The 26310-nt window shown below is 39.1% G+C and overlaps 2 protein-coding genes across 2 annotated transcripts; both read left to right on the plus strand.

The window, feature by feature from the left end:
* On the plus strand, positions 1–24864 carry LOC119789759 (carbohydrate sulfotransferase 11-like). Its single transcript, XM_038294819.1, has 4 exons — positions 1–504; positions 19942–20018; positions 21044–21211; positions 23269–24864. The coding sequence occupies exons 1-4, from the start codon at positions 408–410 to the stop codon at positions 23950–23952; spliced, it is 1026 nt and encodes a 341-aa protein (XP_038150747.1). The 5' UTR covers positions 1–407; the 3' UTR covers positions 23953–24864.
* Positions 2408–6021, plus strand: LOC119789758 (E3 SUMO-protein ligase ZBED1-like). The gene is made up of 2 exons (XM_038294818.1): positions 2408–3427; positions 4166–6021. Exons 1-2 carry the CDS (start codon positions 2569–2571, stop codon positions 5218–5220), a joined length of 1914 nt encoding a protein of 637 aa, XP_038150746.1. The 5' UTR covers positions 2408–2568; the 3' UTR covers positions 5221–6021.
* Positions 24865–26310: the final 1446 nt, after the last annotated feature.

The raw sequence follows: 26310 nt of genomic DNA on the forward strand, positions 1-26310 counted from the left end.
GACGTCATGGCACAGTGCCCCGTACATGTCTGGAGGAGAAGTTCGCTTCGCTTCGACAAACTTCAGACACCAAACTGTGAACGAGGGGGGCACGGAGGAAATGTTCAGGCCAGACCGTTAAATGTTTCTTTTTTATTTCCATTTTACTACCAGTCGTATCTGTTCGTTTTATTGTCAGAAATAACGCTGTTCAAAAAAAAAAAAAAAAAAAAAAAAGCTCGCAGTTGGGACTGATTTTTATGTCTCGTTCACGGACCTTAGATCACATCCCCGCTCAGCAGGCCAGCCCCGGCCGGCCGCTGTGTGTTTTTTCTGCCCTGTTTCCGGTAGATGAAGCATAGAGAGCCTCTGTTCTGGCGGCTGACCGCGGTGAGGAAGAGTCGTAGGGTTGGAGGCTCCGCCAGAGTATGATGGGGATGCCGAGGGGAGGACGGCTGTTCCTGGCGACGTGCCTCTGCTCTTTCTTCGTCCTTGTTCTTTACTTTCAGAGCATCACTAAACCAGGTAAGACATCACATTTTAGAAATGATTCCCTGTCCGTAGGCACGTGGTTATTTTTCTTTTATCACGTAATAAAGCTGTACTAGATAGCATGGGAGTTTGTTCAGTAAAAAAAGAAGAAAAAGAACAGTACATAACTTTTTTCCGTTACTTTAAGAGGAGGATGGAACAACATAACCTAAAAAAATCTCACAGAAATTTCACATTTCACGGAAATGTCCATCAAGCTGTAGTTGTTTAACAAATTACAGAACAATAAACAAGTTAATTTGATTTAGAGTCGTAGGTAAGTCACATTTAAATGTCAAATCAATCTGGCTTAAACATGTATATAAATGTATTCTTTATCAGACTTTATTGTCACAAAATTTTGGGAATAAAATCTGTTTCTTTTTTTTGTTATGTTATCCAGGCCAGTTAGTTATACGTCAGCTTGTACACCTAAATTCAGCCAATCATATATCAGCGGTCATCTGTCAATCAAATTTTTCGGTCATAGCAACTTGATTCATATGTCACAGCTAATATGCGCAGCGGTTGACTCTCCTCTTCTTGCATGTTTCCGCTGTCCATAGTGTTCCTTAGCAGTATCGGTTCTTAGTGCTACTTGGTCCCAATGTAATTTCCCATTGGGAACCTACTAGCACTAAGTTGCTAACTGGTTAGCAAGATGTTTCTGACAAACCGGCCAAATCCAGCCTTGCTTGCAAACCTTCCGCCACAACAATCCCGCCCTCTTGATAAATGACCAATCACATTCACTTTATTCACTTGTGTAAAGTCGTGCACCACTCGGGAGAATTCGGAAATGCAACGGTCGGAACAGCCGCTTTCCTCCGACTTTAAACAAGTTAGAATTGAGAAGATTCTCAGTCACCCAGATAAGGAATACAGTTGAGTTAAACCTCAAACTCAATTCCTGACATTTTGAATTGAAAAAGCTTCTTGGATGGGAAACGAAAAGTCTTCAAACTTGGGAACAAAGTCCAGTGGATTGTTTTTAATTCTATTTTTTTGCAGAGTTAGAATGGAGGACATTAAAGCTTAGTCTGTCTTCCTTCATAACCCCAGCATACCACACCAAGCATCTTTGACACCCATGACCACAATGTACCCATCCTCTGATGGCTACTATCACCACCCTAACACAGATGTTGCTCAAAGGAGCTTCACTGAGGTGAATGAGGTCTTTAATGTGTTTTTTGTTTCTCTTTGGTGTGCAGGTTTTGCTTGGATTTCGTTTTTTAAGAAAAATAAATCAAATAGGAGGATCAGCAAGGGGTGTAAAACAGATGGTTTGATCAAAAGTGAATGAGGAGATATATGAATAGGCCCAGTGTGAAGACTGGAATGTTTTTAAAGCCCCCTCTCCGTCCCTCCAGGAGACCCCCTGCTTTCCACGCCTGCATCCCTTCTTCCTCTTCATACTCCTCTATCTCAGGCCGAACCTTTTCAGCTCAGTTAGCTACATCATTTCAGCAGGATTTTTTCATATATTAGGTAGAAAAAGGGTGGAAATGGCGCAGTGAGATGATTGATCTATACTTTTTATATCAGCTGAGTAATGAGAGGATTTTTTTAGCATGTTTGCTAAAGAAATAAGAGGAAAGAGAAAGCAGAAGAGGAATGAATACAAAGGTGGAGAAGTTGATCAACAGGTTGTTGTTTTTATCTACTAGGTTCTGTGTTTTACATTTTACTGTGATAAAACAATTCATGATGTAGGACCTTTAGACATACTAAAAGATGATCAACACCTGATCATTTTCAGAATATCTGGAATGGTTTGATTCCAGTTTCATTACCGTAAGAACCTGACACACAATGCACATGTTTCTGACCCCACAAACGATACACTCAGTGACCCACCTCCACACGAGCCGAGCGCCTTGACTGTCGGGTAGGGATGGGCGATATGTTATCGTGTGCGATATATCGTCAAAGAAATTCCTCATGGTAACAATTTGTCATCTCGCGATAAAAACGATAAACTCCCGCCGGTGACGTGTACTGGGCGTGACACACCTGCAGTCCAACCCACGTGCGAGCCATGCGCAAACAACAAGCATGGCGGAAGGTGGAGGAGAAGTGCCGCAAGACCTGGTTCCTAAAAGAGGCTCCAGCTCCGTTATCTGGAACTGGTTTGGATTCAAAAAGTCTGATACGGAGCAGAAAGTCGTATTATGCAAAGTTTGCAGACAACCTGTGACGACAAAGGACAGCAACACTACAAATTTATTTCACCACCTCAAACACAAACACAAACCGGAATATGAAGCTAGTCAGAAGATGCGCTGCGATGCAGCAGAAGCCTCGACGAAAACCTCTTTTAAGAAACCAACTTCAACTCAAACAAAACTTGCCGACGCGTTTTCTCATTCCACACCGTATGATAGCCAAAGCAAGCGATGGAAAGAGTTAACAGAGGCCGTTGCGTTTTGCCTGGCTAAAGATATGTTGCCGCTTCAATCTGTGGAGAAGGAGGGTTTCAGGCGTATGGTCCACAAAATGGACGCACGATATAAGATGCCTTCACGGAAATATTTTTCCAAGACAGCCTTGCCTAAGATGTATGACGAGTGCCGTGATGGGCTACAAGCGAAGCTATCAACAGTGACGTTTTTTGCTTCAACCACAGACATGTGGAGCAGCCGAGCGACTGAGCCATACATCAGTCTTACGGTGCACTACATAACAGATGACTGGAGTTTAAATAGCAGCTGCCTACAGACGAGTTTTTTCCCGGAGGACCACACGGGTGAAAATATTGCGAGTGGTTTGAAACAATTTTTACAAGAATGGAAACTTGACGAGGCCAAACAGGTGTGCCTGACCACGGACAGTGGGACCAACGTTGTCAAGGCAGTGGCGTTGAACAAGTGGACAAGGCTGTCCTGCTTCGGACATAATCTGCACATTGCTGTTGGTGAGTAAATCTCGTAATGTCTCCTTTCTTCTTATTTCTGAGTGTTCTAATTTGTGTGCTTGCATTATTTTTATTCAACAGTACTACTTGCAATTAATTGCGTTTAAGGTCACAGCTTATGTTTTCTATCGATTCTTTTTTTTTTCATTCTTCCTGCGCACTAGTCTTGGCATATACCGTTGCTAAACAACAGCAAGATGAGAGGTTTAACAAAGCCTCTGTTAAGAGCATTTTTGCTGAAGCTAAAAGTTTATTTATTTTAACCTGTGTCCTCATGAGCAGAATTCCATTGCACTGGGACGCTGGTACATATGGAGGACCAACTCTGCCATATTTAAAAATAGATACAGAAATAAATGCTCAATAAATATATAAGCATACAATAAATTGCCAACAAAAACACAATCAACAAATAAATATAAGTAGAAATTAAATTATACAGTGAGACATAAATGTATATAATTCTTTTAATTAGCTTCTTTATTTATTTGCCTTTGTAATACTTACCGTATTTATTTTTTTGTCCTTTATTTGTTTTTTTTTACATTTCTGCCTGCCCTTTTTACATTTCTTTTTACAATCGTGATGTGTAATATTACCATTTTTAACAACATATCGCCCAATCAGAAATTAGGAAATCAATTTACTGACAGACATGATTAATATCTCACAATTCTGGAAGCATGTATAAATTATCATTCATTGTTTTGGTTTTTGTGTGTGTGTGTTTTCCCCCAGAGAGAAGCATGAGGGACAGCAGAATTGACAGAGCTGTGGGAGTCAGCAAGAAGATAGTCAGCTTGTTTTCACATAGCTGGAAAAGGCAACGTGCTCTTAAAGCTGCACAAGAGGAGCTTGGACTTCCTCAACATAAACTGGTGACCGAATCTCCAACACGATGGGGCTCCAGGCAGAGGATGATTCAGCGGCTTCTTGAACAAGAAAAGGCCATCACACAAGTCCTGGCTGCTGAACGGTCAACCAGGCATCTGGTGCTGAAGTGGCAAGATGTTGACGTTCTTGATGCTGTCAGCAAGGCATTAGGACCTCTGCTTGATTTCACAGATGCCCTCTCTTCAGAGAGTTATGTGACAGTGTCATGCCTGAAGCCTATTCTTCACCTTTTCAGTAGCAAGCTTCTACAGGAGAAGGATGAAGATTCTGATCTCACCAAAACCATCAAAAAGTCAGTACTGGACTATCTGACAACAAAATACAGTGACCCAGATGTTGTGGAGCTGATCAACATGGCATCATTTCTGGATCCACGCTTTCGTACACAGCACCTAAGTCAGGAAGAGATCCAGGTCATCAAAGCCAAAGTGGTCACAGAGGGGGAACCTGTGTCTGCCATGCCAAGTGGCCCTGCTGCTGCTGCTGCCTCTGAAACATCACCTCAGTCTGCTGAAACAGGCCAGGGTCAAGAAACTGAGGACAAACAACAGAGGAAGAAACAGAGGAAGAGTCTGGGAAGCTTTCTGAAACAAGCAGCTGCTGCTGAAGTCTCCACCAGTGTCTCCTACAGTGACAGAGTTGAGGCCGAACTAAGCAGTTATTTATTTGGACAACTGGCAGACAGTGAGAGCGATCCACTTGCATGGTGGGAAGTGCATGAGGTGAATTTCCCTCTGATGAGTCAGTTAGCAAAGAAGTACCTGTGCATCCCTGCAACAAGTACAGCCTCAGAAAGGGTCTTCAGTGCTGGAGGTAATGTGGTAACTTGCCAGCGATCTCTTCTGAAACCAGCCACAGTTGATATGCTGGTCTTTCTAACCAAAAATCTAAAGGTGTAAGGCACATACAGATGCTCCTGTCAGCTTTATTTATACACTGTTGCACAGAGAGGTATTTCAGTTTTTATATTCTGTTTAAGTTTATTGAAATTATTTATTTTTATTTCATTGTTTAGCATGCTGACGATGCTGCTAGTCTTATTTTTACATTTTTGCACAAAGTATTTCAGGTTTTACATGTTTGTTGGATTTTATTGTTGTTTTATTGTATTGACATTATTTCTATTTTAGTATTTAGATTTTTCAGTTTTTTCCCCTTTATTTATCATGCCATTTGCACATTTTTTAGTTTTAATTTTCAGTGAAATACTTTTAAGTTCTGTTTCTCAATTTATCAGGTTGTATTTACAGTTGCACTACTTTGAAACTTTTATAAGCCAAGTTGTATTTGCTGTGTAGTTTACATTCTTGCACAAAATATTTCAGGTTTTACATGTTTGTTAGAATTCATTGACATTATTTCTATTTTAGTATTTAGATTTTTCAGTTTTTTCCCTTTATTTATCATGCCATTTGCACATTTTTTAGTTTTAATTTTCAGTGAAATATTTTTAAGTTCTGTTTCTCAATTTATCAAGTTGTATTTACAGTTGCACTACTTTGAAACTTTTATAAGCCAAGTTGTATTTGCTGTGTAGCATTTAAATAAATGTGAAATTTGTTCTCATATTTCAGGCTTGTTTGATTGGTTTGATATATTAGGCTGATATTGTGTTTTTGTTTTGTTTTTTATCGTCACTTATCGTTATCGTGGTAAAACCTAGAAATTATCGTGATAAATTTTTTAGTCCATATCGCCCATCCCTACTGTCGGGCCTGTTTAGGCTTGCCTGTTGCAACGAAAGCCACATGTAAAGCTCCTTGGAGCCACATTACACAGGACTAATTCACAGGATGTCAACAAATCATGGGCTTTCTTTAATTACTGGTTATGTACTCGAAAGGGAAAATGAAGATAACATTCATGTTTTGTTCTGCATTTCCTTAGTTATTCTTTGCTTTTTTTTTTTTTACCGTATTTGAACTGCAGTAGGTGACACATGCTAGACAAAGCTACGAACATTTGAAACTGCAGTCAGAGATTTGATATCATCTGACCTAGACTGATAATCCGCTTTAGTAACTACTTCTAAGTTGTTGCATGTAAATGAAATAATGGACATTTTTATCATTTTACAACCACAGCTTTGACCCATCTTTTTGAGATTTATAGAGACAAACACATTGTGGTGCATGTGAGTAACAACGGAAGTTAAATGATTTCACAATGTTTGTGAATGTCGTGATGTTTGTAGCAGTTATGAACCATGTTAGTGCGGTTCGGTTGTGTCTGGCACGGTCCGGTTGAGTTGTGCTTGTCATTTACACTCAACAGTTATCCTGGTTACTAATCTTGGCACGGTTTCAAAAGGGTAGCGTAAACGGGGCTTATGATAGATTTTATGTGCATATCAAACATGGCCAAAATTCTACTGTTGTGAAAAGTTAAGTTTACCAGAGTGAACTTAATCTAACTTTTGCTGTTTTGCTGTGAAAACTGTTTTAAACGTTGTACTTTTGGTTTTAGGGATGATAATCTAATTCTTAAATGTCACTTTTGCTCGACACAAGTTGGCAAAATTTAGCAAACTGTGGCCAGAAGTTCTGTTTTCCTGCATAATGAGCTTAGCTTTCATTCATGTGGATTCTAATGTTAAAAAGTAATGATATTTTCTGCACATCTCTGCTGTAGATAAATGATAAACTTGCTATAGATTGTTAGAGCTTCAGTCAGAGAGACAGTCAAAGGCCTCTTTTTACATTCAGAGAAGCAGAAGACATTCACAGCTCATGTGATAGAAACTTTACTGCCAACTTTAATAATGAAACTTAATGGTGGCCAATGGATGTTATTGCAATCTCAGTAAGATAAATATTTAAGTTAAGTTTATTGCACTGAGTTATAGACCGACAAGACATGCTCCTCCTCAATGAGCTTTTGGTGACGATTTTTGCTTGCATTTTGTCGTTGACTCTTCAGCAGTCCCTCACACTGAGCATCCATTCGGCGACAGTGGAGAGGAAAAACTCCCTTTTAACAGGAAGAAACCTCCAGCAGAACCAGGCTTGGTGTGAGCGGCCATCTGCCGAGGCCGACTGGGGTTCAAGGAGACAGAAGCAGAGATACAAAACGAAGCAGAGATAAAGAAGTTAGTAACTGTTAATTAGCTCCACAGGTGGTCTGTACAGAAAAGACAGGTGGTCTAGGCAGAACGGCTACAACCACTTCACAAAAACGGGCACATACAAGAAAGCACATTCAGTTTTTTACAATTATTATAAACAGGACTAGACTGAAAAATAGGCCCACCTCTAACATGTATAAAGAAAGTTGTCGATGGCAGCACAGCTGATATTTCAATCTAGGATGGAGTCACGGTCAAACAGGAACAGACCAGATGAAGCTACTATGACAAGAAAAAGCAGAGAGAGCGTTAAGTTATTGGTAGAACTAATTACTGCAGAAATATTGCAGAATGGTAGGAATATAGATAGAATGAAGCACAATGATGAAACAATGGTCCCTATGTCCTCCAGCAAAATAAACATATTGCAGCATAGTTTTTGAAAATATCTCAGGATAACCTATTTTAGATGAGCAATGAGAAAGGTAAATTATTTTGTTATGCATTAAAGTATAAACCATCCAAGTTTACTTTTATAAAGGACTTTTGGTTAAAAACTTCAAATGTAAGGTTATCCTGTTTTTGTTTTTTTTTTTAAGAAAAGAACCACTCTAGTTATGCTTTAGATGATTGGTATTTAGTGTCTTAGCTGTTTGAAGTCTGGTGTCTGTATTTTACAGGGCCTCTCCTCTCAGTCAAGCCCAGACATTTTTTTCTTCAGCTTAACAGTCCATTTTACAGAGTAAATATTCCATGAAATCTGTTGGTTTGTAACTGGGGCCTGAAATGTGAACTCCGTGATCTTCAAGCGCAGGAAGCCAATGGTTTAGCTATAGAAAAGTAATCAGCAAGCACGTCAGTGATCCATTAGGTTGGCATCTTTCTGGCCCACAGCAAAAGCTTTCTAAGTTTGGCTGGGAAACCAGCAGCAGCAACTGTTTAAAGCACCAGTCACTGCAGAAGGCGGATGGAAAATAGCATTAATCTACATCGTCACTTATAGTCAGTTTTTCCAGGCATCTGTGAAATTTGGATTTTAACCTAACCAGACTGATAGGGGCAAAGGTGAGTGAAAACACTGCAGCTGAACCACCAGCCGACATTTTGCTGTGGCAGATAAGAAATCACTTTCAGTTATGTTGCCCAATTATTTAGATAGAAACAGGAAAATGACAAAAAAAAAAAACGTCCTGACAGTTATTGGCTGAATCGCGTGGTTGGTGTTTCATCACTGCTGCTGTGGAGGAATCTTCGCTGAACTATGTCTCTGCTGAACGGTCATGCTGCTGGTCTGCTGGTCTGCATCTCGTGTCTTTTTGTGATCTTGAAGTTTAACTCATGCTGACCCGATTCCCCTCTGAGCTCTGCTGGGCTCTGCTTCTGCAGACAAAATTCAAGTGGGTATAGGAAACGAGATGCAGTTACTCCTTCCAAGCTCTACTGTAGCTGCCAATTAGTACAACTGTTGAATACGGGACAGGAAGCACATTGCTTATTATTGTTCTGCTTTCATTGTCTAACATCCTGCTGCAACACTGAAGGATTATTTCACAGGAAAGAAACAAAACTCCTGTCCTGTATTCAATTAGGATCTTATGTGTTGCTCTACATACATCTGTTTTGAAGTTTAAGTTTATATGAGTGTGGTAACATTCACCTTAGTATGAACCGTATACATTTGCTTCTCAAACATATCTGTTGGACCTAGAAGAACGCTCTGACATGTTACTAAACAGTTGTAGTGAATTTCTCCCACGGATTCAGATGCTTGAATCTCTGCCAGCATTATGGTGAAGATGGTATCTGATTTAGACTTTTTTTTTAAGGTTGGTTTCTTTTTTGTCTCGGCTGCTTTAGTTCGTTTAAAGCTGTTAATTTTACAAGACTATTGCAAAAGGAAGAATAATGGCAGTTTTAATTACCATTTTGAAGCAATCATTGTGTCAGAGGGAGAAGAAATGCAAGCGTTAGTTTGGTTCCTCCTCCTGATACTCGTCCTAACAAAAGCAGTCCAGCTAACAGATGGAACGCCCTGATTTGGTTGATGGGAATGCAATAGATTATTTTTGATGCAACTAAAGAAGCATCCAACAGGTAGTTAAAACGGTGATGAAGATGCCTTATGTAGTACAGTAATCCATAGTATTGATCGTTCATATGATCTGAGAAATGCTTAAATTCAATTGATTTTTATATCTCAGTTCAGGGAATATTAAAAGAGTTTCACATTTAATGCTCTTCATTTTAGTTATTTAGTTAACTAATGGAGTTCTGTTTTGTTAAATTTATAAATGTGTGTGATAAAGAGCCTCTCTTAATAACCGATTACAAAAAATAAAATAATCAACAGATTAAGCAATTACTAAAACAGTCAAAGCCTCAGCCTGTATTTGGATCAAACTACCTTCCTGTTTTTTTTTTTTTATCATAATCACCGTCCAACCTTTCTGGATTATCTCTCCTCCTACAATATTTTGATTCCATTTTTTAAACTAAGCATGATCTAAAATACAGAGAAAGCTAAATTCTTAAAGTTGGAACATGACTAATCTGTTTTTTTTCAGTTTTTCTCCTTTTTTTGTCTTTTAAAAAAAAGTTTTTATTAGGGATGCACGATATAATCGGCCCCCTATCGGTATCGGCCTGTATCTGCCTTAAAACTGAATATCGGACATCGGCCACCCCACTGATATTTAACCCGGTATTTGATCAGCTTCTGAGTTTCTAAAGTCTAAAAAAAAAAAATAAAAAATACTACTTCTTCTTCCTCAAAAACTTATTTTTTACAGACTTAAAAACTTCTAAAGACGAGGGAAAAAATATTGATACTTTAAAATATCACAATATATTCATATGCTGATATATTGCCATTTAAAAACACCATATCAATCTCTTTTACTAATGAAATATTGCTATGTCGTTGTTATGCTACGAAATCCCCCGAAAATTCACGGAATTTTGCCATATTTTTATATGTTGATATATTGACGCCTTATCGATCTATTTTACTAACAAAATCTCACAAGAATTTGCAAAATATCACCAGAGTTTGTAACAGAACGATGAAATTTCACAAGATTTTGAAAGTAAAATAGATCGATACCATGTTTTTAAAAATCAATTTGATATCAGCATATGAAAATATATTTGAGTATATTATTTTTCAAAGTGTCAGAAATGGATAACAAAACTGCTATTTTCAATGACTACTTATTTTTGTCCAGCTTTAACATCGGTATCGATATCGGTTATCGGCTACATGAGTTTTAAAATATCGGCATATCGGATATTGGCCAAAATCCCAATATCGTGCATCCCTAGTTTTTATCGCAGATCCAAATTCATAACATGTTCAGTTGTTTAGTCGTTTTTCATACTGAGACAGGCTTTAGAAATAGGAAAAAGATATTTTCTCCGAGCTTGCTAGTTACGACCAGCTCAGGGCTGGAAGGTTTGTAATATCAGTGTAATTTCACTGCTGGGCTGAGATGAACAGCTAGTCTGAGTTAAGTTCTCCCATAAACTGCTTCTTAATTTCTGGCTAAAAACATGCTGGAGAAACTGCAAAAAATTTGCCAGGATGGGCATGGCAGGTTATTAATGTCAGTAGACTTTAGACAGTCTTTGTAAACAAATCGTAAACTGTCATTGTATACAAAATGAAATTTCATTTAGTACAGCTTTTCAGACAGTACATCAAAGTTTTAAAATGTTAATATGTTGGTGGCTCTGTGTTTTAAGTGCAGACCAAAGAAAGGCAGCATGTGAGTAAAAATCAAAGGAATTTATCTCATTTTGGACTTGCCTCTACACCCCTGGTTCAGAAAACATATGATAACAGAAAGTAGTGCTTGGTATCTATGTTTTCATTTTTTGTTTCGTGCAAAATATGTGATAAAAGTCTGTTACCTGTGGTCTCGTTTCGGTTCAATAAAACAAAATACTGTTGTGTTTTTGTTTACTTTATTTTTGGTTTACAATGAAAAAAAAAAAACTGCTTGAATTTATATCATGTGTATTAAGAATTTAAAAACTACTTTTAACTTTATATTGATGTTTTTGACTATATCATAATGAATAAATAAATATTTTAGATAATGTGACTTTACTACTCTAGTCACAATCCTGTCTTTCTTTCAGTTCCGGTAGGAACAGTTCCTGCTTTTCAGTGTAAAATGCATAAAATCGTATAGATTCTCTGATAGCTAAGATGGCATTGACACGTGATATTTTACCTTAAGTTTTTGTCATTTTAGCCGTTATCCTGCAGACTCCATCTGAAGGAAATCACAAACACGGCATTTATTGGTATATATATATATATAATTCAATATTTGAACCCTGTATGCAATATACAAATAGCAAAGGACTAGAAAGACTTTAATAGGCTTTAGTAAAGTAGTTCAAGGTGCTCCATATACTACAACAAGGATGTACTATATATAACCTTTTTACACCAGCCTTGTAAATGAAAGTAAACATACTTCCTTTTAGCTTCAAGCTGAAAAGACAAGTCATTATCTGAAGTCTGATTCTTCCATGAACCCAAAGCAAAAACAGCTTAAGACTTTTAAAATATATTTACAATTACCAATCGTATTGTTATTGCAATATGCCTCAACACTGTAGCAATATCGCAGGTTTTCTGAAAGAAACAGGCTAACGATAAAACTCCTTGTTTCTCTTTTCCTACTGATGAGCTCTTTTATGTGGTTAAAATGACTCAGCAGTGCTGCAGCGCAGCATCCTTTCATCGTATGAATGAGTCGCTATAGACAAGATCTCCCTTCATTAAAGAATAGTACAAGAAGTTCTAAAGAAATAACCGCTATCATATCTGAGACAGGAATCTGTTGCACAACAGAAAAACTGGTACATTTCTTATTAACATGTTTGAGAACACAAAAAAAGCAAATATTCATCTAACTGTTCATGGTATTGGTGCCACTTTCTTCCCTTTCTATATGGAGGAAAACTCTTCTTTGTTTCCTCCTATCTTTGTAAACACTCCAAAGTTTTCTGATCTTCAGAGATGAACCACCCAGACACGTCTTCAGGTTCATCTATTGTGGTCTTTTATAACTGCTAACACATTTCATGTTGACTGGCCAGATCCAGACCTCATGTTAACGAACAAGTAAACCGCTAGAGATAGATGACAGTTTGTCATGGTGTTTTAGCCAACTATTCTTCCTCTTCTGGCTCTGTATTTTTTTTTTTTTTTGCCAACACTGATCCTCACATACTGAATAAATTAGATGATCTTTGTCATCTAAACACATTGAACCTGCAGTTTTAACAATATCTCAAATCAACATGTTATTAAGCATAGACATGTTTTATTGCTCCAAATGTCTCATACAAAGAAAGTTTGACTAAATGGGAAAAGACAAACAGGAACTGTTTTGTATAATATTTAGCCTGTAAGCACTGTATCTATTTTTAAGAACCAGCTTTAAAAGCATGTTTGCTTTGACATATAAAAACAGCAAAAACACTAAAGCTACCCTTGCATATGTTTTGTATACTGTAATCTGAACAGTGTAGCTGGGTGGGGTTCTGATTGTGTTTCTCATAAGGTTGTGGCTTCTCAGTTATAGCATAAACATTGCTGCTGCCTTTAAACAAACTGTTGTGATCTCCTGGGCTTCAAACCACAAAATAATCATCATGCTGTATTAGAAGACGCCATTAAAATGTAGATGTAAGCTATTAAGTTGTTGTAAATCAAAAAAAGTTGGATAAACAGCATAATTTTAAAGAGATGCAGTAGGCTTTGTTCTTCTAGAGTTGATGCAGTGAGAAATAGGCTGGCGACAGCACAGCTACAGCTAGGGAGAGATTTAGCCCTTTCATCTAAATCTGGTCATACACTGAACGATTTTTTTTGCTCTTTTCGGGCCGATTCTCCAGTTGTGCAAGAAATTTTCAAGGAGCGATTAGCCTCTCAGGATCACCTCCCGATCAGGTATCGTAAGGTCGGGAGAAATCAAACATGTTGGAAATTCAGTCGGCCGTCGTGAGGCTTTCATGACCAAATCCTGCTGTTGAAGCAGAGTTACGTTACACAAGAGAAAAACTCTTGTGGGTTCTGGTAAATACGAGTCGATTTACCAGAACCTCGAGCACTGAGCATGTGCAAACAAGGGTGTTCTTCTTCTTCCAGATAGTCCAATCAGCGCCATCTGTCGGCACTCAGTCTGACATGTGGTTTTTGGACGTGCAGTCTGAGCAGGTAGATGGCATCAGAGTGTCAGGTCATACAGTGGGAGGATTAAAAATATCGTTTATGTCTGGCTTAAAACCAATCAAATCCAACATGTCCAACATGCTCCGATTGACGACTTCAGAAGCTCTGTCACTCATCAGTCTGTCTCAGCAGTATTGGTTCTATTAATTACTGATGCTTAAAGTAGCTTGTTCATTTTAAGATGGCGTAAATGTTATCTTTACATAAATGAAAAAAAGCTTATGACAGAAAATGGATGGATGGATGTTTCAACATCAATGTTTCAGCATTAGGATTATCTAAGGTTTTTTTTCTTGTAGATATCAAAACTTAATCTGTAAGTTTTGAGTTTTTGTTTTCCACTAGACATTTACTACCTATGCTCCATATTTTCAGGAGTGTCTACAAAAGAAATTTGCAGAGGTATAATAATTAAAATCTCACCACCTGTGCGCTGTTAACCACTGTCTGTAGACTGAAACACTACATTTTGATTCCACCTTCTATTAAGCTCAATCATAAGACACAAGAGGTGATTTGGTTGTACTAATCAGAATCCCCTTGCAAAATTTAGACTGACTAGTAGCTTATTGAATAACCTAATACTCCCTTTATTGCATTAATGTATTTTTTCATTTAATATAAATATACAATCTGAGATCTATTGTTTCCCTCCACTCGTCATTTTGTTTTATGATAAAACAGGCTATGGGTGTAAAGACTCCGCTTAATAACACAGGATACACAGAGCAGAGAAAACACTACTGACTCGAATAAGTTATCTGTTTCAATCTTGATTATTTGTCAAAATGAGAAAATTACCTGAATGTGAGGATCAGGAAGGACAGCTTACAAGCCCACCAGGCTGAAATAAACAATGTTAACTGTTAGCTACTCGCCTCACATAACTGTAATGTGGGGTGCATGGTCGATCAAGCTCCAACAACAAACCCACAGGCCACAAATGTAGCATTACATTCAATTAACGAACAACAACAAACATTTGCCCTCATGCTTTTAGTCACCAGTCCAGGAGGAGAAAAACTAGCTCTGAGTCAAACTGGAGCTGCTTCTGGTGCACTCCAACTAGGAAACGTGAGGCCAGTGTTAATCCTTGTTTTGTCCCTTTCCTTATCTCAGACTTTTGTTGTCAAAAAGCATTGTTAATGTATACTTTGTTGGTAAGCCCTGAGTGGTGGCTGACGCCATGTAAACACACACACATGTCGGCCTGGCTATGTAAACAAGAGACTGGAGAACAACACTGAGATGGTATGGGTGTGATGTTTTACCATAGTCCACCTGGAAGGATACCTTTGATTCTTCAGAGTTGATTATCTAAAATAATGAAATTTTGCTCGTTTCACTTTTAAAGTTAAACAAAACCTCCTCACCATCAACACAAACCCACTTAAACAGCATATTTACTTTCCCTCCTCTGCTCAATAGATGAGTTAAGTGCTGCGTGTTTATAGTTGTCTTCATATTTGGAAGGATTAATGGAGCCATTGTTATCTATTTAGAAAAAACAACAACCTGACATGAATCCATGATCCAGTTTCTAAATGGACCCGCTAAGATGAGGCCAAATAGAAATAGAGGCTCTTCTGCAGGCAGCATTTTGTCACTTCCTTCCCGTGAAAGGAAGTAGTGGTTTTCTGATACATGTGACACGACAGATCAGACTGAAAGAGATGCGGTTTACGATAATCACAATGTGGTGGTGTCCTCCTCAAGTGTTTCATTAACACACTGATGTTAGAAATTGGGCATCTGGAAATGTATGTAAAAATAATTGTTTAAACATATGAGATGCTATAAGTTGGTTAAAAAAGTTGTAGCACATGTGAGATTAAGTTGTAGATTGTCTGTTGTACCAGTGGTTGTTTTAACGTGGTTCTTGTTTAAAGCTTGCACAATACATCAAAACTATTGGCAAAAAAATATATAACATTTTTTTAAGATAGATGATTTTAGGTTTATACCAGTACTTTCAAAACCAATGTGGAGCTTTCTTGATATTGGGTCCACAAAATGGCTCAATCTCAGTGTAAACAACCTTATTCTGACAGGACCACAGACCACAGCACTGATGGTAGCTTAATGGTTGTTTCAATGAAAGTATTATCTATTGAGCACTGCAGGACATGTTTGTTTACACCAGGGACTTTTAATATTGTGTTATGAACCAGTAGGTTTTAAGAAGCTCAAAAACTGTTCAAATGTCTCCTGACCTTCTATGTATCTTCATGATTCTCCAATTGATCTGCCATCCAATCAATAACAAAGAAGGTTATTGTCAAAAAGCTGTAGTCTTTTACGTTGTAGGTTCAGTTTATGCGACTTTACATGTATGCTTTTATCTGGTAATGTCTCACTTCTGACGTACGTTTCCACCTCACCCTGAGGCTGAACTCGAGCTTTATTTGGTGTTTCTTATGAAAAGTCAGCACTGAAAAGAGGAGTGGAGGAACAGCAGGGTGCGAAATGACTCACGGTCGCTGCTAAACATCTTACGTCGACATTTAATCAGTGTGGGAAGAACTCATTCAGAAAGTCATCTTGTACAAGAGGTGATTCTGCACAAAGTGAATCTGTTTAACCAGAACATCAGAAGTGGCTGGAATATATGCGGTTTCCACGTGGAGAAATGATTTTATGTATTTAATGTTGGTTGTTGTTTTTTTTTCTTTATTATTTAAGATGTATTCATGATGTAATTTAGTACTTACATACATTTTTATTAGATTCTTTTGCTCATAATCTTGAAAAATACTTGACTTTATTTGTTATGTAACGTTTTATGTTTGAACAAAAAGCTTCTAAAAAGTTTTTCAAGTTTTGATGCATTTATTTTCCTAACTCAACACAGAAACATTTTACATATTAGCAATGCCTTATTAATCAAAATAAGTTTAAAATTATAAATCGTCTTGCAGCGTTCAATCGATAGTGCTTGGAAATTGGCTGATTATCAATCGGCTAAGACCAACGACCGGTCATTATGAAGACCACCGATTTTAAGTGCTGAACCTTGCGTTGCTGATTTATTTTTCTATGAGGGGTTACACATCTTTCTCCTACTTTTGGTCTATGTTTGCTTTGGTCAGAGTTCCCATCATGGTGACAAATCAAACACACAACAGAGGAAAGTGGAAATTCTGAGCTCAAAGAAAAGCAGCAGGGAATCAGTGTAAGAACAATGGCAGAGAGAGATCCATTACCAGGATGAGGTAGCCAGCTATACTCTTGAGCTAAGGAACCACAGCGGTCGATTGGAGGAGCCCACCGGGCAGACAGCATGCCAGAGTGGGGAGATAATAGCCTGATAAACCAGACTAAATGTGAGATTAAATGTGTAATTTAGTCTGGCCCCGATGAATGAGACATCGGAAGATTGTTGATGAGAACAACCCGTTGTTTTTCAAATCATATCTGTGCCTATTGGCCAATGCTCTGACCAATCAGCGCAACTGACTGTGACGTAGTAAGCGTAACAGAAAGCTGTGTGGGGAGTGTAAACAAACAGTCTGTCGGTAAAATGGCGAATTCGTCCTTCTTAAAAAGGAATGAGCATAGAGCCTCTTCCTGCTCACGTTTCAAGGAAAACCCCAAGTCTAATCCTTCCAAAACTGATTCCAAAGCAACGAGAACTGTTTCATAGTTGTTGCCATCTTTCTTGTTGTGTTTTCTCCAGCGTCACACAGCTTTGTCGTCACGCCCTCAAAACCCCGCCTGCTTTGCATCCAGAAATTCAAAACACATCTCTGCGGTGTGATTGGCCTGCCAGCTCTAGGGCTTTGATCGAGGCTAGACCAAACTCGCAGGCTAAAATGATTTTGGCCGCTGGCGGGTGGGGCTAGTTTACTGTGAAATAGCACAGTGGTAGATCAGAGAAGTCTCCTGGGGGAAACAGCGCCACGCCGGGGAGAAGCTGCATCTGACGGAGGCTAGTTAGTTTAACTGTGGAGGATCAAAGGAGCATAATGAAGGATTGGATAAGTCTACTGGGGAAAAATAACTCTGAAAGTAGGGGACATGTTTTTGCTGGCCCGTATTAGTACAGAGGTACTTTGGAGAAGCCCACCAGGAAGAATGAGCAGAGAGAGGCTGCGGCTAGCCAAAGATAACTACTAGAGGCTAACTGCTGGAGTTGGAAGAATGACAGCTAGGGAACAGTGGAGTTTGCTGGCTTGGCAGACAGATAAGCTGAGCGGGGAGAACAGGCGACTTCTGGTCGGTGTCTATGGTGGAGGTAGGATGAAGAAACAGTCCGAGGGCTAAATTAAAACTTTGTTTTAAAAGGCCACCTATAAACCTCTTAGGAGCATTCCCCATTTTTTAATTAGCATTATTTTCTCTATCTTCCATTAGGATTATTGTTTCTGCCTCCTTCACTACAGTGGTCAATTCATGATGATGTCTTTAAATGCTTGATATTCTAAAACATTTTTTTAACTAAGCGACTTAAAGAATTTACCTTTTTCATATATTTAGGAAATTATTATGCATGGTATTTAAGTAGGCAGAGCTTCTGCAGGAGTCTGCTGACCTACTTTCTGGCTTCCTGAGGAAGGCCGTTTGAGCTGCGGCTCTTTCTGCAGACAACTTGGATGGCAGAAAACATTGTAATTGTAAAAAGCATTGTAACTTGGATTTGTCTGTCTGATAATGGGAAACCTGTGAATACAAGTATGGAGCTTGTAAAAGCCCTGGAAAAAATTTAAATCTAGATAAGTCATTTTTTCTTAAAATAAGTGCATTTGTTCTTGGATTAGGAGGTAAAAGAGACATTTAGCCAATGGAACAAGACAATATGCACTTAAAATAAGAAAACACAATTGCACTGACTTATTTCAAGTGCATATTATCTAATTATCTTATTTTAAGAGTAAAAATACTCATTCCATTGGCTATCTAATTTACCTACTCAAATTAAGGATAGATACACTTCATTTAAGAATTTTTTACTTGTTTCGAGATCGTTTTTCCAGTGAGGAAGGCCATAAAGATGTGACTACGAGTGCAATTTCTTCCCCAAACATCCAAAATGTCTTTTATTTATAAAAAGGTTTAATAAACAGTAAAGTTTAAGAACTGTCTTTCAAGACTCTGATAAACATATTTGTGTATTCAGATGGATATTTGCTGTGTCACCATTGATTTCTGTTGTTCTGCTTTTTTTCATTTCCCCTTCCTCTGACAGAAAGGAAGCAGTTATGATTTAAAGCTTGAATCGAAGCTGTAAATCACACAAAGAAGGACGAGTTTCTATTATCACAGGAATTTAAAGTTAAAACAATGATTTATGACAAACGTATACTTCTGCAGGCAATAAAACAGGAACTCCAGTAGAGTGCCTGTAGAGTCAGCGGGGAGCGCAGCATGAGCTGAACGCTGTGCTTATGTAACATAGACTGTGTTTAATGACATATTGTTTCACTAAGAATATATTCAAAATTTTTATCATAATCAAATAGTTTCCTTTACGCTGCTGTGCTTTAAAGCTATCCTCCCTCCTCCCTTTACCATTGTCTGACTCCTTGTTTTTGTTAGATACAATCATCTCACATTGTTGAGCCACATCTGTTAAACAAATTTCTTTTCTTACTTAAAGTGTGTTTTAACCAAGAACCTTTTCCTCCATCCAGGCTCATTTCTAAGGCTGTTGAACAAACATCCGGATCCTGTTAACTGTATTCAGCCTTATTCCAAGTGTTATCAAATTAAGCTGTTTCAGCAAAATTCAATAAAAAATGCAATTTGCAGCAATTGAAGCCTAAAGTATTTTTTAAGTTATGATGCCACATTTGGGCAGTTTGTCCCATTCTGCTTTGTTCATCTTGCGCTGTGGGATTTGGGTTTTTCTCCGGTCGCCTCAGAGCTCTCTGGAGCAGGTTTTCATCCACAGTGTCTCAGTTTATTAAGGAATTCATCTTTCCCTTTACTTTTAAATAAACTGTCAGTACCTGCTGCTGCAAAATAATCCCAAAGCATGATGCTGCCAGCACCATCCTTCACTCTGGGGATGGTATTGGCCTGGTATTGGACTATGAGTCGCGCCTGGAGTCTACAATGGTTTTTTCTTTTAATAAGGTCATCAAGTTTTCTCTTAATTTGTACCTGATTATTGTAAAATTCTGTTCAGATTTACAGGAAAATACCTTCATTTTTACTTAGAAATGATTACTGGGTTGTTAGAATCATCATATGAAATAATGGTGGCATTAATATAAGAACTTTTCTAGTACATATTTTTTAAAATTCTTGTTTAGATCAAAGGATTGTGTTAAGAGCTTAATCAATCACTTTCTTTGTGGTCTTTAGAAACGGCTCAGAAAACCGGCAGCAGACCTGGAAAGAGTAGAAGAAGTCCTCTGCAAACTTTTTACAAAGGAGACCAGGTGAGCACAAACATAGTTCTTACATTTTATTGGACATTTTTCACCACATATCATCTAAAACAATAAGAGTATCATGAAGAGATCACATTTCTGTATCAGTGCCTTTAGAAAGTGTAGCTTTATAAGAATTACAGTAAGTGAAATAAATCAAGCATTGTTTATGTGCCGCCATGTTGTTTATGTGTTTATATGCCTCTGCATATAAACAACCCGATACGCTGACATTGATATAAACCTACTTCATACGTCCAGATGTTCGTGAGTTCCGTTAAAATATTACTTTACTTGGATCTTTTATTGTGTTGAAGCTTTAGGCTTTCATTTTATTCAAGCCATAATCACCTAGACGAGAAATAAAGGCTTGAAATATTTTTTGGTTGCAAAAAATGTTGAAATAATACGTAGTATCAGAATGGAAACGATTTGTTCGATGTGACCTACGCCTATATGTTGTTTTATTATTTGACATTAAAATATGAATTCTTTATAGTTTCTGTAGAGACCACAGTTATATCAGTCTGTGTTATTAGACTCTGAAGATCTTAAGTTTATAAAAAAAAAAAAACATGTCTGGAGGATATTCTGTCATATGATCAGAGAGATGCTGTCGTTACACAAAGAAATGCTTCATTAGAAAGTAGGAAAAAGTCTACAGACACCTGACAGCAGCTGTAATTAGACCGATGGAGTCAATTTCCTAATTATCTGACTTCTCAGGGTGTTTTTTTAAAGATTTAAATGAGGAAAGGGATTTGATTACAAATAGTCTCCAGTTTTGTTGGATTTTTCATCCACAAAGCCTCCTGGTTTGTAAATAATGACTTAAACTTAGAAACTCAGGATTAGACAAATTTCGAATTGTATCCCTCCTCAAGACTGAAGCTTTGTCTGATGAATCTTATGGAACTTTTCTGGCTTCTTAACGTCAGTAATTGAATCAACAAATATTCTGTTACTCTGTCATCAATTTGATTAGTTCAATGAGGAGTTAAAAAGCTCCTGTTTATGTTTCTGCTCCTCATCAGAAGCAGCTGAAGCTGTCTGGAGCTCAGAAGCCCCTCCAAGGCCGCAGGGAGGTGTTGGAGCAGGCGTGTCTGAGTCACACGAAGAAGCGCAGAGTTCTTTCACCAGAGGATCTCAAGCACCTCATTGTTGACGATAAACACGGCCTTATTTACTGCTACGTGCCAAAGGTTGGTTTCTGTAGGATTTATCCCCGGCAGCAGCTATAGGCAGCAGGTTTGTGGCTGAGAGGGAGAGTTTACCATCTGGGTGGAGGATCAAGGACTGAAGAGGCTGTATGAGCAGACAGACATCAGCTGAGGCTGATATATTATGGTCTTTAGTCCTTAAGGAATATTTCTCTAGCCCTAGTTTAATAACTTCCTTCATGTTCAACTGTCTACATAATTACATTTTTTTAACAGTTTTATTCAGCGTTTAAATAATAATGCATTCCTAAATAGCAGAACCTACAACTTGAAGAGAAAGAAAAGCTGAGTGAACAGAGAGATTTTTTCACAAACCTTGATTCTTTTTAAAGTCAAAGGGAAGTCAGATTTAAATTTCAAATCATTCTGGCTTAAACATTTATATATATGTACTCTTTATCAGGCTATATTGTCCCAAAATTTTATATAAAAAAAAAAAAAAATCCGGTCTTAAAATCTGTGGGCTTTTTCGTTATCTTATGCAGACCAGTTAGTTCTACGTCAGCCTGTACACCTAAATTTGGCCAATCATATATCAACGGTCATCTGTCAATCACATTTTTTCTGCCATAGCGTCTTGATTCAAATGTCCCAGCTATTATATGCAATGGTTAATAAAGAATCATTGAGTTGCATCCCAGTGTTCTGGCTGGCAGCGTTGTGAGGCAAGGGCTCAAACATGTACGGCTGGAAGCCTTCTACACCAAACCAAGCTTCTGCCGCCCTGGCGTCCTCTTTCATAACATCTTTATCCCCGCTTTCCTCCTCTAAATAAAAAATGTATGATGGAGGAGACTCATCCACGACCTCCGACACAAAACTCTCCTCCTCTTGCATGTTTCCACTGTCCATAGGGTTCCTTGACAGTGTCACTTCTAAGTCTCCTACTTGGTCCCAATGTAATTTCCCATTGGGAACCTACTAACACTAAGTTGCTAACTGGTTAGCAAGATGCTTTGAAGAAACCGGCCACAATCAAACTTGCCTGTCAACCTTCCGCCACAAAAAACCCCTTGATAATCGACCAATCAAATTCGCTTTATTCACTCGTGTAAAGTCCGGCACCACTCGGGAGAATTCGGAACTGTAACCTTTGGAACAGCCGCTTCCCTACGACTTTAAAATCAAGTCAGTTGATGCACTTGTTTCTGCCAAGCTCCTGCACCTTTTCATTTTTGGCAAATGTTTCTGATTTATTCATACTTACCTGCAGAGAATATTAATACTTAGATTTTACCACAAATTCTTAATTCAGTTTTCCTGCACTTTGACTGAGCTTTGACTAGGCCATTGTCAGATTTCAGTAGTTCTTGATCTGGCTGTATGTTTAGGGTTTCTGATGGACCTCCCCCTCTAATCCACAGCAGGTTTCCTTCCAGTGTTTCTCTGTATTTAGATCCATCATCTTTCTGCTTCTCTCTCCCAGCTGATAGGAATCATCCCTACAGTCTGTTTTCCTCTATAGCTAAATATACAATTCATTGCTGTTCATAGCTTCCTGTCTGCATAGTTTTTTTCATTGAGCAGCTAATTTTATACTGAGTTTGAATTAAATACAAACCATTGGGCTAGAACTTATATAGGAGAATCAGAGCAGACATGCTGAATGCATCTTTAATTGCAATTTATAACTTTGCACCAGATTGTGTTGGTCTGCAGCAGGGGTGCGCTATTCCAGTTACTGGGGGCCGGTATCCTGCAACCTTTAGATGTGCATTTGGTTCAACACACCTGAATCAAGTAATTGGATGATTGAGAGGACTATGGAGGAAATGACGGCATATTAAAGAGATAATTCAGCCATTTTTTCAGGTGTGTTGGAACAAGGACGGGTGTAAAAGTTGCAGGATACAGCCCCCCAGAAACTGCCCACCTCTGGTCAGCTGCATGAAGTTGCAGTAAATTAAAGTAGTTTGCAGGGTGCACATACTTTTATAATACGCTATAGATATTCTTAGTCTAAGTCCAGGTAATTATATCCAATGGGGTGATGAGTTAAACACTTTCCTAACCTGATGCGTTTCTGTCTCTGATTCCAGGTGGCCTGTACAAACTGGAAGCGTGTGCTGATGGTGCTCACCAGTAACGGGCGCTACACTGACCCTCTGGCCATCCCTGCCAACGAGGCCCACGTGGCGGGAAACCTCCGCACGCTCTCCGAGTTCTCAGTGACGGAGATCAACCAGCGCCTTCGCAGTTACCTCAAGTTCATTTTCGTGCGGGAACCCTTCCAGCGTCTGGTGTCGGCCTACCGCAACAAGTTCACCCGTAGCTTCAACACTGCCTTCCATAAACGCTACGGAACCAAGATCATCCGTCGCCATCGGCTCAATCCTGAACCCGAGGCGCTGGAGAAAGGAAACGATGTCTCTTTTCGGGAGTTTGTCCAGTATCTGGTAGACCCTCGGACACAGAGGGAGGGGCCTTTTAACGAGCACTGGGAGCGGGTGCACTCCCTCTGCCACCCCTGCATGATCCACTACGACGTGGTGGGGAAGTATGAGACTCTGGAGCCGGACGCTCATGCCGTGCTGAGGTTAGCAGGCGTTGAGGGGAAAGTGAATTTTCCGACATCTAGCAAGAGCACGACGACGGACAGCAGCATGGCAGAACGCTTCTTTAAGCAGATCAGCCCCTTCTACCAGAAGAAACTCTTCAATCTTTATAGAATGGACTTTTTACTCTTCAACTACTCCACACCGGAGTATCTAAGGACTCGATGACCAGGAATCACTTTCCATTCAAACTTTAAAGTGATGAAAAGTTTGCACTTTGTAGTTTCTGATGAAATGACACAAGAAATCCTGCGTCTGAACTGTTCCAGAACCGACAGACTGATGTAGGAGATTCCTAAACTCGTTCAGCATTGTTTGATTCTGGACTCCTGATCAAAGTTTGCTTTGACTCGTGGTGAAACGTGGCTCACCAGCGTTCCTGCTGTGCCCACTACAGTGATAATCCTCTTATTGCTTTTCTTCTTATGGGAATTAATGAGCCATACATGAAAGTCAGGGTTGAGAGGAGCAGGTTCTCCTCTTGCTGGCCATTGTGCTGACTGTGAAGTTTTTCCTCAGAGGACTGTTTCAGAATGCCTATGGAAAGCCTTTATTTATAAACGTATGTCAGCAGAGTATTTATTGTTCTAAAAAGTGAGTTGTGAAACATGCAGGCAGGATATTAAAGCTTCCTCACTCGGTTTCACTACATCAGCTGATGCCAGTTTACTAAATCCTGGAAACAGGATTAAAAGAAAACAATCTGGATGGTTTCTGTCTGATATCAGCTTCTGATGGTCTTCTTCATTTCATTAAAATCCTGCCTTCCAGCATTTTCCACTGCCTGTATTTAGCTGCAGGCCTGTAGGCTAAACAAACAAGCACATAGCTGTGGTGGAGGCCGGGTCCGGCCCAGTCAGAGCTGTCCTTGTTTAATGGGAACGAAGAGTTAAATCCACCTACAGCCATCTGCACTGCGCCGCCTTGTTCAGCAAACGTGTTGGAATTTTTGGGAGGAATAATTTGGAGCTTACTAAAGGAAAAGATTTATTAAAGGAGTTTACTGTCTTCTGTCCAAAAGAGGAAAGTTCTGCAACTTGATGCCTTTTTCTGGTTCTTTGAGTTCCATTTTACAGCTCATGAAAAGATTAAAGCTTCTAAGAAGAGTTATCACTATACCTGAAACTACAACTTCCAGTCCTTTATAGTTTGTCTATGGAAATGCATTGTGGGCCATAGAGAAAGCTCTTTAACTGAGACTTTTGGTTCTTTCTACTTCAGCTGCTGAACCTCAGAGATCTTATGCTACGTTCACACCTAAAGCAGCAAAGGCAGCAGGAGCAGCTGCTTTACATGCAAAGTCAATGATTGACATGCATCGAGGCGCAGCAAAACGTTCTGCAAAAGGTTGAGCACATGAAGAAGGGCGTCGTGAGCTTCTGAGTATCTGACGCGCTTCAGAAGCAGCAGCTGCTGGAGTTGGAAAAATTGGACTTTTGCTGCTTGACGCGCCACGTCTACCAATCAGAGAAGCTGATCTGGGAGCTGGCAGGGAGACAGACACATCGCTGCTGATGCAGATCGCTGTGATCACTCCGCCGAAACATTTATTAACGCCTAGATTAACTTAAAATGCCGAAATCTGCCGTTAAAAACAGGTTCTCTTTTATTGTCCTGGTGCCTGCAGTTAGGATTACGGACATGAAAACCGCCTCTTCGCGGTAGTTACAGCGCACCGCCGGTATGTGGGGGTCTGACAGAAATAATATTTGAAGGGAGGATGGTAATCTGGATGAACTGACTGCACAGATGAAGTTTTCAGGTGGAGTTTCTCACTGAAAAACATATTGAAACTACTTTTTACCAACTGATCACAGCAAATATAGCTGCCATTTTTTACAGTTAAAGAAAGGATTGGGTAGCTCCTCCCAACCAGCTAGAGCAGCAAAGCTGCGCATCAGAACTAAACTTGTACAAGCATCAAAAATGAAGCAGCAAGCGCGTTTTTGCTGCTCTTGCTGTGTGCGGTCTGAACGTAGCATAAGAATGAATCAAAAGGGAAACGTGAGACTTCTGAATGGAAAGATCAGGTGTCGAAGATGAAGGAAATCTTGCTGTATGTGACTTTTTTCTGATGTAGCAATATGGAGGTTACCAGAACAGGAAGTGTTTTGTCACTAAGGTGGTTCAGCAGCAACAATCATCTTGACGCTGCATCATTACATCCCTTTAAACTGTTGTTTCTGTAGAAGAAGACAAAGTGTTCTGAGGTTACCAGATGATCCAAGTGCCACTTCTCCCCATTCGTCAGCTGATGGACTGTATTAACAGGAAGCTCATGCTTTTAGCAGCGCTCACCTAAGTTCTGTTCATTTTTTGTTGCCCTTAGTTTGGCAGGTTAAGAGGAAAACTATCTCACGGTCTTCTGTTTACTTTCTAAAGCTCCTGGGACAAATGTCCAGCTGTGACATGAGGTTGAGGTAAATCCATTTTTTGGCCTTAAAAAGCACAGAATGAACCTTATGGTAAAACATGTATTTTGAATGGATACATTTTTTGGCTTCAGCAGTGACTATAGAAGGAAAT

Source organism: Cyprinodon tularosa, unplaced genomic scaffold, assembly GCF_016077235.1.
Source record: "Cyprinodon tularosa strain WSP-4 unplaced genomic scaffold, ASM1607723v1 ctg346, whole genome shotgun sequence".
Taxonomy (NCBI): Eukaryota; Metazoa; Chordata; class Actinopteri; order Cyprinodontiformes; family Cyprinodontidae; genus Cyprinodon; species Cyprinodon tularosa.

Bases quoted from the DNA above. Each gene is read 5' to 3' on its own strand.
- LOC119789759 (XM_038294819.1), top strand. From the start codon at position 408: ATGATGGGGATGCCGAGGGGAGGACGGCTGTTCCTGGCGACGTGCCTC. The intron at 505-19,941 runs GTAAGACATCAC...TGTGGTCTTTAG, and splicing joins TCAGAGCATCACTAAACCAG to AAACGGCTCAGAAAACCGGC. The intron at 20,019-21,043 runs GTGAGCACAAAC...GCTCCTCATCAG, and splicing joins CTTTTTACAAAGGAGACCAG to AAGCAGCTGAAGCTGTCTGG.
- LOC119789758 (XM_038294818.1), top strand. From the start codon at position 2,569: ATGGCGGAAGGTGGAGGAGAAGTGCCGCAAGACCTGGTTCCTAAAAGA. The intron at 3,428-4,165 runs GTGAGTAAATCT...GTTTTCCCCCAG, and splicing joins TAATCTGCACATTGCTGTTG to AGAGAAGCATGAGGGACAGC.